Source organism: Gossypium hirsutum, chromosome A07, assembly GCF_007990345.1.
Source record: "Gossypium hirsutum isolate 1008001.06 chromosome A07, Gossypium_hirsutum_v2.1, whole genome shotgun sequence".
NCBI classification, from domain to species: domain Eukaryota; kingdom Viridiplantae; phylum Streptophyta; class Magnoliopsida; order Malvales; family Malvaceae; genus Gossypium; species Gossypium hirsutum.
Window position 1 is genome coordinate 93,746,545 of NC_053430.1, and position 19,126 is coordinate 93,765,670.

Below are 19,126 nucleotides of genomic sequence, written 5' to 3' on the forward strand. Positions count from 1 at the left end.
AGGTTGTTCAACATCATTCTCAACTACACTCCACAAGTCTTGAGCTTGAAGATATGTCTTCATCTTGACTACCCAAATGTGGTAGTTTTCACCAGCAAACACTGGAGGTGGTGTGAAGCTCATCTTGCTGAAACAAACTCAACAGCTTCGATTTCTTCCTCTCAAGCTTATATTTTCTCAACAAAGCAACCAACAAATAGAGGCCCTCAAAGACTTAGGCTCTGATTACCATTTTTTGGAATAATGGTAGCAATACAAGCTAACACAAAAGCAAAAATAAGAAGGAACTAAAAGCAAAACTCAAGAGAGAAACTTGAACAAGTTGATAACCTGATGATAATCTTTTTCATTGATTAAAAATTTAAAATATATGAGTTACAAACATGTTTGACAGTTACCTAATAATTGTAACTGCTCCCACTAATACAAAACAAATATAATCTTTGAATTACAAGCAAAAGCAAGCTGACATTTCAACTATTACATCAAGTACAAATCAAAATTCTAATCCTACTAACTTCTGAACAAGATTACAAGATAACTAGACAAGGTTACATAGGAATGAAATGATCAAAAAGAAATTAAACTAGTTGCTGCTTTCGGTTTTGCTCTATTACTGGTCTGCTTGGAGGGCTGCTGTTGTTTCTGCCGCTGGGCACATATTGCATTGCACGCCAATACTTAACAATCTTTCAAGTGTGTTGTTCCAACTCTTCTTCCACTAGCAAGAAGCTTGGAACAGTGGTTGCACTCGGCTTTTATGGCATCACCAACTCGCTTTCTTGTGAAATTAGTCCAAACTGATGATGTATGTCTACTAGTTAAAGGTAGAATAGAAGGATCCTCTAAACCACTATCTACTGGGCTTTCGTCATCATCCAATGAAATCGGAGTACAACTCGCCGAAGTCAATGGTTTTGAGGGGGTGAGAGTATTAGCATCTGGATCGGCCATTTCCCTGAAACATTTGGAAAGCCATAATAGTATATTGTCAACTAAACTAGAGTGCTAGCAACAAAAGGCTTAGGATTCATTCTAGCATGAGTGTTGCCATTCTCAAGTTCAAGGTCACTAAATAGAGCATATATTCACTCATTCTAGTTAATATTCTACTTCAAATTTAATGGAAAGAAAATTACCCAAAAGCCTAAAACGATATCTAATTTTTTTCTTCCACTAATCTTTATATATTTGGTGAGAACTCTGATACCTTTTTTTGTGGGAAATAATCAGATAAAATAAATCTGGTTAAAAGTCTAATTTTGTTTATCTAATAAATCAATGTGTTTATGTGACATCAAACAAAACATGAACAAAACATTATTCAATTGACCAAAACAAAACAAGAACTAACATAACAACAACAAAACAAAACAAAAAATCACTTAATTGAACAAAAAAATAATGTAACGACTCCACATAGCAATTCAAAACTAATGTAATCATTCACCTTATAAAATATATAAAATAACAAAAAAGAAAAAGAGAACTAATGTAATAACTCATTCTTTTTTAGAACATTATCTAGTCAGTAGGTAATGGTAATCCCATAAGGTGTTGGAAGGATAATTGGATCCTTGAAGTTGGACCTTTGATAAATCATATTATGTAATGAAATAACCTCAATGAAGATTGTCTCCTCTAGGATATGGTAACTGAGGAAAGCTTGTGGAACCTGGATTTATTCAGGGTTTGGCTGCCGAATGAGATTAAAACCTGTATTATTAGCATTTTTCCCCCGCACCCTTGCATTGGGTTGGATAAAGTCACTTGGATGGGAACTTTAACAGGATCTTTCACTATTAAGAGTGCTTATAAGCAGATTAAAGGAAACTTGTGGAATTTGAGAGATGAAATTTAGAATATAATGTGGAAGTATCAAGGGCTGCAAAGGGTTTGAATGTTTATTTGGTTAACGTTTACTCGTGCAAGTGGAGAGGCTTAAGCACGGTTTAACAAATGATGATCATTGCATGATTTGTGGAACAGTTTCGAGGATACCATCCATGCCATCGGAGATTGTAGGGCAGCAAAAAAGGTCTGGTCGCTTATTGTTCCAACAGATAAGCAAGATTGGTTTTTTTCTTGGACTCTGCAGGAGTGGCTTATGTCTTATTTGCAAAATAACCAAAAATTCGAAACCAATGAGGTAGTTTGGTCAACTTTGTTCGGACTTATCATGTGGCGCATTTGTAAGAATAGTAATATTATTATTTTTCAGGGAGTGCCATAGAACATTGAAGAGGTCATCAACGTTTCGTACAATTGGACAAAACAATATGTTTCCATGCCCAGAGGAAATTCTAATGTGAAACAAAAAGAGCAGAGACTATCTTGATAGACAGTTGGATGAAACTAAGAACTGATGGTTCTGTCAAAACAAATTCAAGCCATGATGCTGCAAGATGGATTTTGAAAGACAACCGCGGAGAATGGATCATTGGGTTTTATCGGCAGCTAGGGAAATATTCAATACTTGATGCTGAATTATGTGGTACCTTGGATGACTTATCACTGATGCAGAGAAAACAAGGCATTGAAGTGTTGATATGAACTAATAGCTTGGAGGCTATTGAAGCAATCCAACTTCCAGAATCAATTCCCTCAAGGTCAACTATAGTCAGTCACATTCACCATCTTTGGGAACTTGAATACATCCCTAAAGAAGAAATCGCTAAAGCAGATTGAATAGCTAAAATAACCTTTAATAGGGAACAAGGGTTAGATGTGTTTACAAATAATCCCTTTAATATAACTTTAACTAGTTATATCTTTTTTTTTCTGTCACAAAAAAGAAAAAAAAAGGATAAAACAAATATAAACAAATCTTTCATTTTTAATCTCGTTAATTATTTTCTTTTTTGAAAGAAATATAATTAATTCTTATAATTACGAAAATTTGGGCTATTTACCAAAGTAACGAATCATTCACACGAAGCAAACAAGCTAACTGCACAACTGTTCTCACCCAAAGGCAAACAAGCTACTCACTCTCACATAGCAAAATTATGAAGAGAATGCAAAATAAATACACCCATTTCATATTCAGATATCCAAGAAAGAAAATAAAATTCACACACTTAGAGGACTGGAAGCAAAATATGCTTTTGCTCCACAATCCAATTCACACGTATTTGGATTTTTATCACACACACACACACATATATATATATTTGTATGATTGATTTAATTATTTCCATAGCTTTACAGAGCTATCATGACTTGCCGAAGCAACCATTCCTGTGACAGGCGACTGTGCCAATGCTGAAATTATATTCTCGTGAGCTGAAATTGTCATGCTTTTATTCTCAGCCATGTTCCACAGCTCCAATGACTGCATGCACCAGCACCCCCATCGTAAAAACAAACACAATTACATTTATTAGCTGCAAATGTTGCAAGAATTTCTCTATGCACATGAAAGCAACATCGTGTTTTTGCCCACGCAACTAAGAGGTGCGGTTGCTTTGGGGTAAATATTGGATATCTATATACGGTATATATGATCAGATTTTCTTTAAGTATTTTTTATATATTTGGAGGATCATACCCCATACCTATGCATGGTCAAATGTGTTGGACCATATAAATACAATAAATACTAATTTTACATCCTAAAATATCTAGATGTAGCTATGTTGATTTGAATTATAAAAAATAAACACTAGTTTTTCATCCTAAAATATAGGGAGGTAATGTTTGATTTGAACCAAGGCATCCCGTAAATAAAACTCTGTAAATGGAAAAATAAACCATAAATAGAGAACAAAGACTTACTGAAATTCCTCCGATCACCAAAAGAGTGGAATAATTTGGATGAAAGACACACGAGTGGAACTGGTTCCCACCAGAACCGAGTTCTTGAATGCACTCCCCTGTCACCAATGACCATATTTTTACCAAGTTGTGACTGACAGATGCCAAATACTCTCCGTTTGCATCCCAGCATATATAGTTCACAATTTCTGAATGCCCCTGTTAGAAAAGGGAAAGAGGAAAAAAGACATGCATTAGCTACTATTAATTACGATGAAACCTTTGCTTTAGTCTTCAATATGGCATAAATATTTCAAGAATGGAAGATCTGGTGACAATAATACACAAGCCATACCTGAAATGTTAATGTTTGTCTATCAGTTTCTACATCAAAGATGGACACTACTTTATCTGATGCTGCTGCCAGAAAATGTCCAATTCTTGGTTGGAACCTTACTTGGGCCATACCTCCCTGCATCAGGAATAAACGGTAAATGCCGGAAAAAAAACAAACTAAATCTATAAATGTAATGCACCATAACTGTCAGAAATCTTGAAGAGGTTAGACAGGAAAAGAAGAGTCGCCAACCTTGGATATCCGGGTGCATGAGAATGTATTAAGATTAAAATAGCGAATTTCATTGTCATTATCACAAAAGCAGAACAAGTCCGTCTTTTTGGGGTGGAAATCAAGGGACATCACAGGTGAAGGATGGCTATTGTATGCTTTCACGCAATAGCCTGGCTGTAACAATGAACTTAGCTTGTTAACCACAGTAGCATAGAAATATTTATCATGCATGCTTCCTAAATGTCTACAATACCAGAAAACTGTCAGCAAAGAGAGTATAGAATAGCTAAAGTCATAACCAGAGATATCCGCAAAACTTTTACAAAGATCCAAGTTGTAAGAAGAAGAAGATGATTACATTGGCTGCATCCCATAACCGCACAGATTTATCAAAAGAAGCTGTTGCCAACTGAGATGAATTTGGTCTAAAACGAACGTCTGTAATAACCAATTTGTGTTCTTCTGGAGTACTCTCTGTTTTCAGGTTATCCATATTCCAAAGAACCACCTAATGAAAGAAATGCAAGCCACTATGTCATCTTTCTGAAAAGAAATTATGCTGTAAACCTTGGTTTCCTATACATAGTAAAATAATTAACCAGATAGAAGTCATTGCCAGGCCAACTTAAAAGGACTCTACAAGAACAATAAAGGTTCTATCACTCAACTCTATTTTCAAGTAACATTCTGTTTATGAAATTTTTTTGTCACAACGGCTAATCATGTATTTTCAATCTCTTTCCCTAGGAACCTTAAAATTGTTTCAATTTAAACCTGCCTGAACATGATCAAATCTGTTTCCACTGTTTTCGCATTGACTGAATTTCCAAACAATATATAGAGGAGAAAGGTGTAATTCTGATTCGTTTTTCACTTGAAGGAAGTTAAATTTATAAAATTTAATGCCATGGGGAAGGAATTGGAAAGATGGAATGATGTAAATAAATACCTTCTTGTCATGCCCAGCACTAGCCAGCACCTTCCCATCAGAAGAAAAATGACAGCAAGTAACTTCGCTATTTCTTGTCTGTATACAACCAACCTCAGCAAAAGTGAAGCCTGGAATAGACAAATTGAAGTCAGCATGTTTTTTTTTAGAAAAAAAAAGCATCAAAAGGTAAAGGTAAAAGATATATTACGGTTACCTTTAGCAGACGCCTTTGGGTGCTCAGGAGGACACTGTTTAATGGTACCATAAATGTCCCTTGAGTCACTTTCATGTGAAAGTAGTGACTCCATATTTTCATCCAGAGGATCAAACCTATCCATGTCTTCCTGCACAAAGTAATGATGCTATTAGAATTTAGAAGTAGTTTCAGCATTTTTTAACTTGAACGCTAAAGGAGAGATTTAAAAAATACATATTGACACAACTATTAGCTCAACCTAACAAACAAGTCTATCACTTGTATCCTTTCACTAGCCAACAAGATTCTGATGTCTGAGCTGAAAGATAAAATAATCACTCGGAGTTAGGTTAAATGATATATCATATATGGCTAGAATAAATATAAATAATATCCTAGGTGAAGCATGCTTATGCTTTTGTGTGTAATGAAACTAGAGTGGGTTTGTAGTATGCTTGAGTTTGAAAGCTATTTTGAAGTCTGAAAATGGCGTACCAACAGATTGGAAGATGATGTAAGACCCGCAGTTGCATCTGCACCATACATCATGCTTTTAGAAACACTATTAACATGCTGCAAACTGGTTGCAGAAGTTATTGCATCACCAGGTGTGTGAGTTGACGGTGGTGAACTTGGTGAAGGGCCAACTGTGTTTCCTGTGCCAGTACTGTTAGCTGCTCCAGAAGCAGAGTGTTGTTTCCTTTTTCTGTTATTCTGCAATGTAATGAACAGTTACAGAATGTGAATTAGTTCAAACAGAAGTGGAAATTTCTAAGAAAATTCCATTTATAAAATCGTATTTTAATTTGGAGTAATAATGTAGTTGGTAAAAGAATATTTTTCTTGTAAAGTAGCTCACAGTTCAGCTCATGAATGAGATCCTTCAATTAATTCTCATTGAAGTACAACCTGTTGCAGTTGCTGTGATGGCTGCTGCTGCTGCTGTTGCAATTGGTCCTGTTGTTGTGAGGAAGAATGTGACAGTTGACCCATCTTCATCTGTTAAGCACCCGCACGATTACTTAGACACAAAGCATTTGCAAATAGTACATATTAACAGATATGGAACACCACTGAACATCAAATAAAAAGCAAAGCCAGCAAAGAGGGTTATAAAAGTCAATGTAACCCGATAAAAGCAGCATCTACTAAAAGCACATCATTGTATCCCAAGTTACAGCTGCTGCCCTCGCAAAGAACTTAAAGGTATGGAACATGCATGTGGTCCTTATTACATCTTTATTAATTAAAGGCATAATGACTGATTTGGCCCTTCAATTTTACAAAAAAAATCATTTTAGCCTCCATTTAACTTTTCATCTTTTTTGGCCTTTAAACTTGTGTTTTTGTCAAATCACCCCCCAAGTGGATGGAAAAGTTAACATTTTTTAACTTAGTTGATGTGGCATACTCGTGGATGACACATCAACATTTAAATGACTTCTAAAAATTTTAAGAATAAAAAATATTTTTAAAAATTAAAATCATTAAATTTATTAAAAAAGTATAAAAATATAAAAAATATTTTTAAATTTTAAAAAATTAATTAAATGATGTTGTGTCATCTACACGACATTCTACATGTATGCCATATCAGTAAAGTTAACAAATATTAACTTTTCTCTCCATTTTGGGTGATTTGACAACAAATGCAAGTTCAAGAGCTAGGGAAAAATTAGATGGAGGGCTAAAATGATTTTTTTGCAAAGTTGGAGAGCCAAAAAAGCCATTATGCCTTAATTAAAAAAAGAAATCCTTCAAATAATATGAGATAGCTTCGCTATTTCTAGAAATTATATTCTGTTTAGTAGTTATGTTTTTGTGAATACAAATAAGAAAGAAAATGTAAAGTGATAGAAATATAAAAGATCTAACCTTTGGAGAACTTGATGGCACCGGGGAGCATATGGATCCGTTGTTGCTAATAGACTGACCAACTTTTGCATTCACGAAGGTTGTTGAGTTTCCAAGGTTGCCTTGTAACTGAGCTTGTGCCAAAACGTGCTGTTGTTGTGACGTCAAAACGAATTGATTTTGAGTCTGCAGATTGGGTTTTTGCATCTGCACGCCCAAACTTGGCCGTAACTGATCTATGCCCCGTGCGGAAAAATCCAACATCTTGATTCGCATTTAAACCCCCCCCCCCCAAAAAAAAAAAAAGAGCAGGGACAGGAAAAGGTGAGTGAAAGTGTGAAACTTACAGTCAGAGGCCAACCCCTTAATGGAAGACCAGGTACACCCTGATTTAATACTGAGGGCACAAATTTGAGATAAATAGGTCAAAATAAGGAAAAAGTGGTATAAAACGCTCAAGAAAATCAAAACTTTAAGTACTACTAAAAAGGTATTGCTTCAATGTCCATGCAGAGTATCTCAGCTTTATATAAATACTAGACACATATTCTGTGTCAAATTTGCAGCAATTTTCACTGTTATCTTAATCTTATTAACTAAAGTTTCTTGAATACCCGATAGCGATTGTAGAATCTTCATCACAGGCTGAGCTATACTAGCCTTCATATTATATAGATATATAGCTTCCCAACACTCAATGCCAGCGTTACTGGTCTAACATTTGTGATTGCAATTACTGTCCTTTTCCAGATTAAATAATTAATGTAATACTTAATAAATTCCAAGAGAATAAAACTTTACCCAAATTTGCTGCTTGTAAAAAAATTTAACATCTAACTGATATGTACCATGCAATGAACACTAGTAAAACGTACTATCAGAATACATGTGATTAATGTAGATGTAATATATTGCCAAAATTGTTTCAGTGGGAAAGTTGGGCATAATTACCAGCACCACCTAGTCCTGATTTAGGCTGTAAAATTGCCTGACCATAGATGGATGAGGGATCCATAGGTAAACTTTTCGGGTTTCCACCCAAACTAACTTCAGTTTTGATATCCTAGAAGTAGAAATACATAAATTGTGCAATTCAATATAGAGGAAGAAATCAGAAAAAAAGAAGCAAGGGAAGTAAAAGATAAGACAGATAACATTAAATTGCAAAGCAGAGATTATTTGAGCAATACGGTTGTCAATGGCGTTCGTGACTGGATTTGTTGCAAAGCAGCTGACATATTTCCAGGACTACCTTGCAAAAGCTGGCTGAGTAAACAAAATAAGGAGGAAAAAGAATGAGAGACTCAGTCCTTTAGAGCATTAAGAAAACTAGGAAACAAAGTGCACATAAGGATTAATTGATCATACACTTGATTATTGGTCTGCGTTTTCAGAAGAGCCATCCGATTGGCATCAATCAGTGCTGATGATGTCTCTGAATCCGCAGAATGAGGGTGTTTCACACGTTCTTCATACATTTTCATGGCCAACACACTAGCTGATGGCTGTCCAATCATTCCTTCAGAGTTAATCGTATTTACAGAACCACCAAGAGCAGGATGACTGGGATCCCTTCGTTGCAACTGCGCATTTCGGTGCTGCATTAGTTGCAACTGCTGCATTTGTAATTGCTGTTGTTCCCTTGCTTTAAGTTGCTGAGACTGTTTTTCCAGATCACAAACACATGACATTATGTCTAAAAGAAATTGAGCAGCGAGTTAATGAGCAGAATATTTTATATAACAAAACAGAGGCACCTCTATATAAGCTGCAGCAGCCTCAGAATGTTTCTCGTTTGTCCTAGCAATAAATATGTCCCAGAAGACAGACCACCACTCGAACAGAAACCCTCCAGGAGCATCGATTGCTGCAGAAACAATTAACAGACAAGATAAAAGGAAAATTGATTTAGACAATTCAACAAGGTAAAGTAGCACCAAAAATACTGAGACAACTACCATAGTCAAAATGGCTCGATAAGGTACACTCATCGAAGTACGCAAAGAATCAGAACCATCGAACAATTCAGGCAATTTGGCTTAGAGCTTGCTAATTTGCTATATTATAATAACTGAAGTTGCTTGCAAATATTACCTACTGGATCTGTGGCAACCTTTCCTTCAGTCATAAAAGCTTTTGCAGAAGCATGCAACTTCCTTTTCAACAAGTAATCATGAATATAAACATCAAGCCTGTAGCGTAAAAAAAGAAAGATACTTGAAGCTACTGAAAAACAGTAAACAAGTTCAAAATCAAACAAGCTAATAATCAACAACAGCTGCAACAACAAACTTAGCAATCACTCTTACATCTTGTCAGCTTCCCAATTACTCTGCGCCATTCTCTTTTCCTGTAAAAAGGAGAAAAAAATGAACTCCACTCCAGGACTTTAGATCTTTACTTAAAACACATCTTCTATTAGAAAAAGCAAGTAAATATTAAAAAAAGAATTTAAAAATAGAAGAGAATTCAACTTCTTTCAGCGTGAGTTCACTAAAACTGAGTTTTACATTCTCCGCTCGGTAACGACCAAAAAGCCTCAAAACTTGTTTTTAATTTTTTTTCTCAGATTTCTCAGCTACCAAGCAAATCAACACTCGAAATTCAACAATGTAATTCATAATTAATCCAAGAAATAATTACCGGTGAACTGGATCAATGCTCAAACAACCTTTCAACAAGATCTTCACTTCACAAACTCTAATTCAATCTAAACAATTTAAAGAAGAAAACTCAAATTCAGCAAAAATAGTTAAGATCTTTCTCTCCTAACACTGACTGAATTTGCGGAGCTTAAAGCAATCAGAAACTGTAACCACAGATACATATACAATTATGGAGAATTTATAATTCTCTGAAGTATTTCAGCTAAAGAAAAAATTTTATTTCTTAAGAAAACTGTGAATGATTCTTTTGAGTGTAACTGAAGTAGAACAGCTCGAACTTTAACAGTAGAGAATTTGTTTTTGCAGAATCGGGAAACATATAGATATTTAGTTGAAAAAAGGGGAAAAAAAGGCTTATTCTGAAGAAACCAAGGCTGCGGTTTGTATTTAGATTCTGTTTCATTTTTATATAGTTTTTGGTTTGGAATTTGGTTCGGAACGGAAAGTAACCGAGCTTTAGTTGGTTCGTGTGGGCCGAGGCGGTCCCGGTGGGGTTGATGCGTGTGTTATTTATCGAGCAAGTTTGGTGGTGAGAATAGGGGGTTTATGGTACACGCTCGAATTAGGGGAACGATGTGGAATTGAGTACGGGGGAAAGGTGTTGGATGTTTAAAGTGTGGCATTGAGGGTGTAAATTTTGGATGGTTTGAAGGGTATTTCTGTCATAAGAGTGAAAGTCACTTAGTGCTGACTAAAGAAGTGTTGTCGCTTTGTCGGTGTTGTTAGTTACTCGACCAACACAGTTCATGTTTTCTTTCATTATTTTCTTTGGTTAAATTCCATAGTGAGTCACCAAACTTTGAAAATTTTAAAATTTTTATGGGTAAACTATCCGGTTGGGTCATCCAAATTTTAGAGCGTTTTCAGTTTAGTCACCCAACCTTTAAATCTCTTACTATTAAGGGTGAGCGTTTGATCGAATTGAGACGAATCGAGTGAAAAAATTTCAAGTTAATTGAATTTATGAGTCATATTTTATCATCCTAATTCAATTTGATTTTTTTTCGAATCAAGTCAAATGAAATGAAATTTGAGTCGAGTCCAATCGAGAAGAATTATTCGAGTTAAATTTTAAAAATTAAACATGTCAAATAAAAATATTATTACAATATAACTAATTTTATGTTAGAGCGCATAAATTTGAAATCATTTATATTTGAAAAATTTTCAAAGCAGAACAATAAAAAAGATACATGAGTATGATAAATTTGAATTATTAATTAGGTTCTAAAATTATTATTTTAGAAAAGTTTTAAAGTTTTAACTTTATAATATATATTTTTAGAATTTTTTTTATAATTTTTGGATATTGTAATCCTTGCTCTTTCTGTTGTTGAAACCTTTGTTTACATACCCTTGTTTTACCCTCGTTTTACTTTGTTAATTGTTGTGATAGGAATTTTTGGTTTAGTGAGATGGCCGCTGATAAGTTTGTTAGTTTTTTACTGGTGTTATTTTTCTTTTCATGAAGGATAAGTTTTCTGTTGAGTTGTTTGTTGGTGTTGATTTTGATGGTCCTAGCGTTTATGTTGGGTGAAGTTTATGCGACTGACATCTCTAAGGTGATTAAGGACCCTTAGGAATTGCTGCTTTAATTGGGGGTAAGTAATCAAACATTTGTAAATGGCTAATTTTAAGGACCAATGTTGAATGTTTAGTATGTGTGTGTGGCGAATATTGTGTTGGATTTTTCATATAATGTTGCTAATTAACTCGATTTAATTTCTGTTTTAGGGTCTGGAAATGTGTCATAACGTCATATTCATAAATGATCAGGAGTGTAATGGAAAACTTGAAAAACAATGAACGACACGATACTGAAAAGCCTACTATCGATGTCACATGGCTGTGTGCCAGACCATGTGTGTCACATAGTTTGGGTTAATTGTGTTGTGTGGGTTATACGCGCATGTCTAAGATCGTGTGGGCCACACGACTACATGTTTTACTTGCTTTTCATTCTGATTCAGTATATGCATGCCATCTCACATTGCATGGGGTTTCGAATAATATAGAAATGAGGAAGTTCTGGCAATTTAATGATCTGCACTATCTGGTGGTTTATCCATATTTCTGTTTGGTAGCTTGTCTGCAATTATGGTGGCTCGGTTACATATGTTTGTTCTGGCAGCTTGGCTGCAATATAGTGGCTTGTCCACATATATTTGATTTGGCAGTTTTAACTGTAATCTTTGATGGCATTGACCACAATTATTCTGTTGTTGTGATTGGATGGACAAGTTTTGGGGAACTCTATTTGGTGTGAAATGGAGTTGGGCAGGATGTTTTCTGAAAAACCTGCGTTATGTTTTCTGAAAAGTACTGCATTGGCATAAGCATGCATTCTTAGTTTTGTTCAATTGATCTATATGAGATTCTCTGCTATTTTGTGATTTGATTATTGTGCTATTTATGTTCTTGGTTTGAGTTTGTTACACACTAAGCTTTATAGCTCACCCCTTTGTTTTATCTCTGACTTTTCAGGTAACCTTTGAGTTTAGGATCGGACGACGTGCGAGAGCTTGGATTGTTTTTCTCTGTTAATTAAATATGGTGATTTACATTAGTAATATTTCTGGACTTTTGGGACTGTAATATGTTTTTGGGCTTTGTTTTGGTTTTTGTTTTGTTCGTTGATATTTGATATTTTCGAACGTAAAATTGTAAAATCACACAAGATAACAAATTGGATTCCGATTTTCAAAACTAAAACTCTGAAAATTTTCCACTGCAATTAAGTGATCTCTTAAGTGTTTTCCTGTAAATAAATAGCTTTTAACGAATGTTTGCCTAGAATTAGTTTGCCAAAATTAATACTTTCAAAATACACGATTTTGAATTCAAATTCTAGGCTTGAAATAGGTGTTTTCGGATTAAAGTTTTCCAAAATGTATGTGAGAGTTTTGCCAAATTTTGTGCTTTTGAAACACACACTAAGTTTGATTTAATCAAAAGTTCTTTAATGAGCTGATGTAATCTCTCCAGACTCAGCCATAACGTCTAGACTGAGTTTGGAGTGTTACATTTAGTGGTATCAAAGTCAGGTTGCAAAACTAGGGCTGTGGTTTTTGGGTTTAAAATTCTATGCATAATGTGTTTTGAAATTTTTGACTTCTAAAAGTATTTTTGGAAAACTTATGTGGGCAAATTTGTACAAAAATTTAGGTAAGATTCTGGAAAAGTGAATCCGAACCTCCAACGCCAATATAAGTAAGTATGTGTACTTTAGCTCTTTACTTTAGTTACTTCTATTTTAGTGCTTCAGTAAAACTTTTGGATTTAGAGTCTTTAAAATAAGACATCTCTACCTCAAGTATATTTGCTAAACTGTAGGCTTAGTGTTTAAAGATAACCTAAGCTAAACTTTAGACTTTTGAATTGTAGATAAGTTAAATGTATTCGCGCGATATATGTAACATAGTATATGATGATGCGGCGAATTTTCGACAAAAATAGTCTAAATCCCTAATTTTCAACTAAAATTGTCTAAATCCCTATTTTGTTTTAAATTTGACATGTTCCTTGATTTTTCCCATATAAACCATTAGATAAACTTATTATGATGAATATTCTCGTTGTCAACACATAAAACGTTTGGAGATTTTTTTTAAATATAGTATATTGATAGGTGGATAAATTTATTTCTTTTTTTGAAAAATATAGGCTAGAATTTATTAATAAATAAAACAAAGCCCAAGACCAATTCATTAGGCAATACAACAGTTACAAATATGAAATAATTATCAAGCCAAAATGAACTATCATGCTCTAGAAGCATCTAAGGCATCCAACCAGACCTCAACTGACTATAGTTCCTGAAAAAATCTTAAATTTTCTTCCTTCTTCAATTTCATTGCCTTCTCCGATGCCTCCTTCCACCTCTAACCTTTCCACCAGAAGCAGCTTAATCCGATGTTCTCACTCACCTTCGATCATTTTCCAACACCAACACAACATATTTAGGCACTTCATTCTACAGTTAAAGTTGTTCTCCTTTCTTCAACCTTTCTGTTGCTAAAGAATGGGATACCCTATTAGCCATTCTTGGAGTATGTTTAAACCAACAACTTTGAAAACCCATTCTCAATTGTTAGGCATCCTTGATGTAGGCACTGATTTCCAATCATTCCACCTCAGTACTTTGAATTTTCTTAACCACTGATAGTCCATCACCTTTTGTAACACCCCACACCCGGCCTAAACGTTATGGCCAGATCATGAGGTATTACCCTTCACATTTGAAAACCCAAATCAAAATCTAACTTTGGAAATCATGTGATTTGAAAAATATTAATTTTAGAAAATCTCATATTTGAAAACACTTGTTTTATAGTAAAATTACTTAATCACTACTTAGTATAGCAATGGAAATTTTCAGAGTTCTAATTTTGAAAATTGACTTCTAATTTGATAATTCATACGATTTTGCAGTTTACGTTAAAAATACCAAAATTCGGCAAAATAAACAAAAACCATAAAGCAAAATCCAAAAACAGATTTACAGTCCAAAAAGTCCAGAATAGTTTAAAAACGTGCACCATCATATTTAATTAATTGAGAAACCAATCTGAGCTCCTGCACGTAGTTCGGTCCTAAGTTTGCTGATTACCTAAGAAGTCAGAAAAATTGGGTAAACTTACAAGCTCAGTGTGTAACTTAGCCTATACAAACAGAACAGATAGCAAATTCATATAAAGATTAGAAATCAAACATAATACACAACATGGCATACTATACGATGTAACATGATAATCAGATTAGATACGGATGACATGACATATCATGTGATACAATATTTATTACAAAATAGATACAAATCCTACCCCATCCGCTACACACCAACTCTGTCCATCCCTATACACCAAATAGGGTAACAAATACTCATCCAACCCTACACCTATAAGTGAGTGTATGTCACTTTTTAGAATAGTGCAGTCAAGCTGCTAAAAATAATGCAGTAATCTGCCAGAACCAGATAATGTGGTCAAGTCATCAGAGTTGCAGTCAAGCTGTCAAAACATATATGTGGTTACTGAGGCTTTTGCTTCTATTTAATACATAATGACTGAAGCTAACTTTGGTTGGGTAATCCGATCATTTCATTGATGGTTGGCAAGTATGATGGTCTTAATGATGATCCTGCACGTATTTCGTGTCTATCTCACTGGTGGTTTTAAAAAACCTCGCTAACTAACTTAGGTTACAGGCGTGGTTCTAGCTGCGTTGACTGCATCTTTTGGTATAATAGGTTATTCCTTACCTCGGGACCAAATTGGCTATTAGGAAGTCAATATCGTAAGATGCATTCCGAAAGCTGTTCCGGTAATAGGATAGCCTTTGGTAGAGTTATTATGTGGAAGTGCTAGTGTGGGACAATCCACTTTGACCCGTTTTTATAGTTTACACATTTTTGTATTACCCCTTCTTACTGTTGTATTTATGTTAATACATTTCCTAATGATACGTAAGCAAGGCATTTCTGGTCCTTTATAGAGAATATAGACCATAGCTATATTGTAACCAATATCTTATTAATTGGGGGAGGAACAATAGTATTTCATTACTACAATTATGGATTATTAAAAAAAAGACATGTATTTGGATATTTCCTTTCAACTACAATAATATTCTATTATTTATTTGATATGACATGAAAAGTTGAAGGGAATTCCCTGAAGAGAAAATGGATTATTGGAGTGTGCGACTTGAACTATTGATTGAGCCATGCATAAATATGCCTTTATCTGCTACATTGGAATTCACAACCAAATGTGTCTTTGTTTCAACCGCTATGTAAGCCCCATACAATGGATAGGCTGGTTCGCTTGAAGAGAATCTTTTCTATGATTAGACTTGACGATGTTGTGTATAAATAGGGATCCAAAAGATCCAGTAGAATAGGTGATTTTGCATAATCAAAATTAGATTTTAGTTTTTTTTTTACTTTCTTATCTTAATAGTATGAAAATGCATTCATTTCTTCTGCAACGACCTGATTTAATTATACTATCGGAGTGAAATAAGGGATCTAAAGAAGAGCAAAGGCTAGACTATATTAGTAACAACTAAATCCTTTGTATGTAAAAAATCTCGATATATTTTTGGGATAAAGGTGAATCGCAAGGCCTGAGACGACCAATAAAGCACTTGATCATGATCAACTTTGTACGTCTACTTGAGTATTGAGTATTTACCTGTAAAAATAAAATTCCTTGGAATATATAATTGCAACTTCGTAAAATGGAATCGAGTAACTTTTTTTCTTACATATGGAACCATTCATATATGTGGGCATAACTTATTGATTTATTTTAAACATATAGAATATAGATTTATTTTATAGGTATTTATTTGTATCCATTTGATTCGATTGACTTTTGATTGAGTTGGATGATAAAATTTATCATGTCCGGTTCCTTTGGAAGATGGGTCTAGAAAAATTCACCTATCCTAATAACAAAAAAATCTAACTTGAACGATCTTGTATTAAGAGCTAAATTTGCTAAAGGTATGGGTCATAATTATTATGGGGAATCAACATGGCCTAATGATCTTTTATATATTTTTCCAGTAGTAATTCTCGATACTATTGCTTGTAACATGGGCTTAGCGGTTCTAGTACATTCAATGATTATTGAACCCGTGGATCCATTTGCAACTCCTTTGGAAATATTACCTAAATGATATTTCTTTCTAGTATTTCAAATAATTCGTACAGTACCTAACAAGTTATTGGGTGTTTTTTTAATGGTTTTAGTACCCGCGAGATTATTAACAATACCATTTTTGGAAAATGTTAATAAATTCCCAAATCCATTTTGTCGTCCAGTAGTGACAATCGTTTTTTTGATTGGTACTGCAGTAGCCCTTTGGTTGGTATAGGAGCAACATTACCAATTGATAAATCCTTAACTTTAGGTCTTTTTTAAATGAATCAATTAAAAAATATCATGATGTGCGTATCTAGGGAGGTTAAATCACTAGATAAGACAGATCATTAAATAGTCAACACTTCATCTGTCACATAATTATCTCATCCTAATGCATATGCAATGATAACATAACCAGATGTTAAAATGCACACAGATCAGACATGCTTACATATTGGAAACATGCTAATGACATTCTTAGAATTTTCATATCAGATACAAAATTACTACAATTAACATGCTTTTAGAAATTACTCGTACAAAGAAAAAACCACAAATTTATATACCAGAAACATGAATATCACTTAAAAAATTCTATAATATTACTAACCTCAAAATGCACTTCAATATACGACCTTAACTAAATTTTATAAAAAATGGGCTCACACGCCCGTATGACCAATATAGTCTGGCATACGGTCGTGTGGTTCACACGACCATGTGGCTTACACGGTCTGCCACATGACTTGTCACATAGCCATGTGGCTCACACGGTATGTCATATGGCCATGTGGCAGTGACAGTGAGGTTTTTGGCTTCGCATCATTTGCTATTTTTTAGGACAGAAGGTATACACCTAGTCTTTTTTTATGTCAACACAATAGTCATAATTCCAGCACCTAAAACAACATTCAGAATGAACTATTTAGCAAATGTCACACTAATTCCAACCACTAAATTGGACATAACGTTAAACATTTGGATTGTTTTTTTTAACACCAAGATTCAGCTTTAACAAAGCACCGAACACTCACCCCAACGGAAGAAATTCCTAGCGCTTTCAATTTTTTAGAAGATTAGTAGCTTCAATTCTTTACCTAAATCACAGATTTCCAACCATTAAAACTATTATTACCAAAAATAAGAATTCATATCCAGGCATGTGAAAAATAAATCCTTTATAGAATACGAATCTTAAACCAACACCCTTACCACACACGGCCAGCAATCAAGATTGAAAAAGATGTTGGCGTAAAATAACTCAACAGCAAAATAAATGAAAAAAAGTAAAGAAACGACAAGAGAGCAGAATAATAAATGATATTAGAATAGTGGCAAATAGGGTCTTCAAAAAGAATGAATGGGGATTGGTTATGGAAAAGATGTGGAATAGAACAAAAAAAAGAGAGGAAAAGGTGACAGAAACTTACTATAACCAAAAAAGAAAACAGGAGATGGAGAAGTGGACAGAGAGGGGTGGTAGAAAGTGTCGAGATTTTAGGAATATTTTCCTATATTTTTTTTCAAAACAAAATAAAATAATATCCAAGTTAGATTTTATTATATTTGATTTGTTACTATCTTATTAGGCTGCTAAGAGTTTACTTCTCACCCAAATTCCTCTATTATGGGTGGCACAGTGTGTTAGATCAGAAAGATCAACTCGAGATCATTGATAGGGAGGTTGAATTGGCCTTTGAGAAATTGTGGTGGAAGCAATGAAAAATATACAACCAAGAACACAATGATTTATAGTGGTTCGACCCCAATTGCCTACTCTACTACCTTAGCTTACCACAACTAAGGATTTCTCAAATTCACTAATTTGGCAACCTTTGAGGACAATGTTTAACCTTACAATCTCTCTTAAGATGTATGCCCCAAAATCTTAATATACAAATCCCTTAAGTTTTCTACCCAAACTTTAAGGATTAACCCTCTCTTAAAGAGAAACAAACATGCAAGCAAAGAAATAATCCTTACAAGATCAGGATATGTGCCAATGAAGTACAAAACAAAGAAGAACACTTGAGCTAAATGAATACAATGAAAGCTTATAAGTATTTACAAGAAAATGTATGAAAGAATTAAGCTCTAGGTTGTTTTGATTGATCTTCAAGCTTTTCACATTGCTCTTGTTATTGTTAAATCTTTGGAATATGGTATTTATACCTTCTGATTCATTTCCAACCATTGTGGTTATTGTAGAAGTGAATGTAGCCATTGAGGATGAAATACTAGGTCATTAACTTCACCTACAGCAACGAGTGTCGATAACAACTTAAAGGGTATCGATATTTTTTGTAATTAATGCTGATTTCAGTGACCGTTGGAGCAGGAATATCGATACCTTAGGAAATATATCGATACCTTAAGAAAAGGATTGATACTAGATTGATACCTACCAAGGTTTGAAAATGGCAAAATATTAATTTGGTATCGATTATCAAAGGGGTATTGATATCTTGTAAAATATCGATACTTAGACAAAAAGTATCGATA

General features: G+C 34.2%; 1 protein-coding gene across 2 annotated transcripts; it reads right to left on the minus strand.

The window, feature by feature from the left end:
• Nucleotides 1-3,018: 3,018 nt before the first annotated feature.
• Nucleotides 3,019-10,552, minus strand: LOC107955600 (transcriptional corepressor LEUNIG_HOMOLOG). 2 transcript variants are annotated; one of them, XM_041116717.1, is made up of 18 exons: nt 9,952-10,552; nt 9,618-9,658; nt 9,403-9,500; nt 9,066-9,175; nt 8,677-8,969; nt 8,499-8,574; nt 8,260-8,371; nt 7,656-7,705; nt 7,330-7,515; nt 6,364-6,453; nt 5,950-6,168; nt 5,473-5,602; nt 5,277-5,386; nt 4,686-4,835; nt 4,346-4,501; nt 4,112-4,228; nt 3,778-3,975; nt 3,019-3,334 (listed from the first exon to the last, which is right to left on the minus strand). In XM_041116717.1, the coding sequence occupies exons 2-18, from the start codon at nt 9,647-9,649 to the stop codon at nt 3,191-3,193; spliced, it is 2,271 nt and encodes a 756-aa protein (XP_040972651.1). In that variant the 5' UTR covers nt 9,650-9,658; nt 9,952-10,552; the 3' UTR covers nt 3,019-3,190. The 2 variants fall into 2 exon arrangements, with proteins under 2 accessions (XP_040972651.1, XP_040972650.1); XM_041116716.1 differs by having other exon boundaries at nt 7,330-7,551.
• Nucleotides 10,553-19,126: the final 8,574 nt, after the last annotated feature.

Bases quoted from the DNA above. Each gene is read 5' to 3' on its own strand.
- LOC107955600 (XM_041116716.1), bottom strand. From the start codon at position 9,649: ATGGCGCAGAGTAATTGGGAAGCTGACAAGAT. The intron at 8,970-9,065 runs GTGCCTCTGTTT...CTGGAAAAACAG, and splicing joins CTGCTGCAGCTTATATAGAG to TCTCAGCAACTTAAAGCAAG. The intron at 6,169-6,363 runs GTTGTACTTCAA...ATTACATTGCAG, and splicing joins CATCACAGCAACTGCAACAG to AATAACAGAAAAAGGAAACA.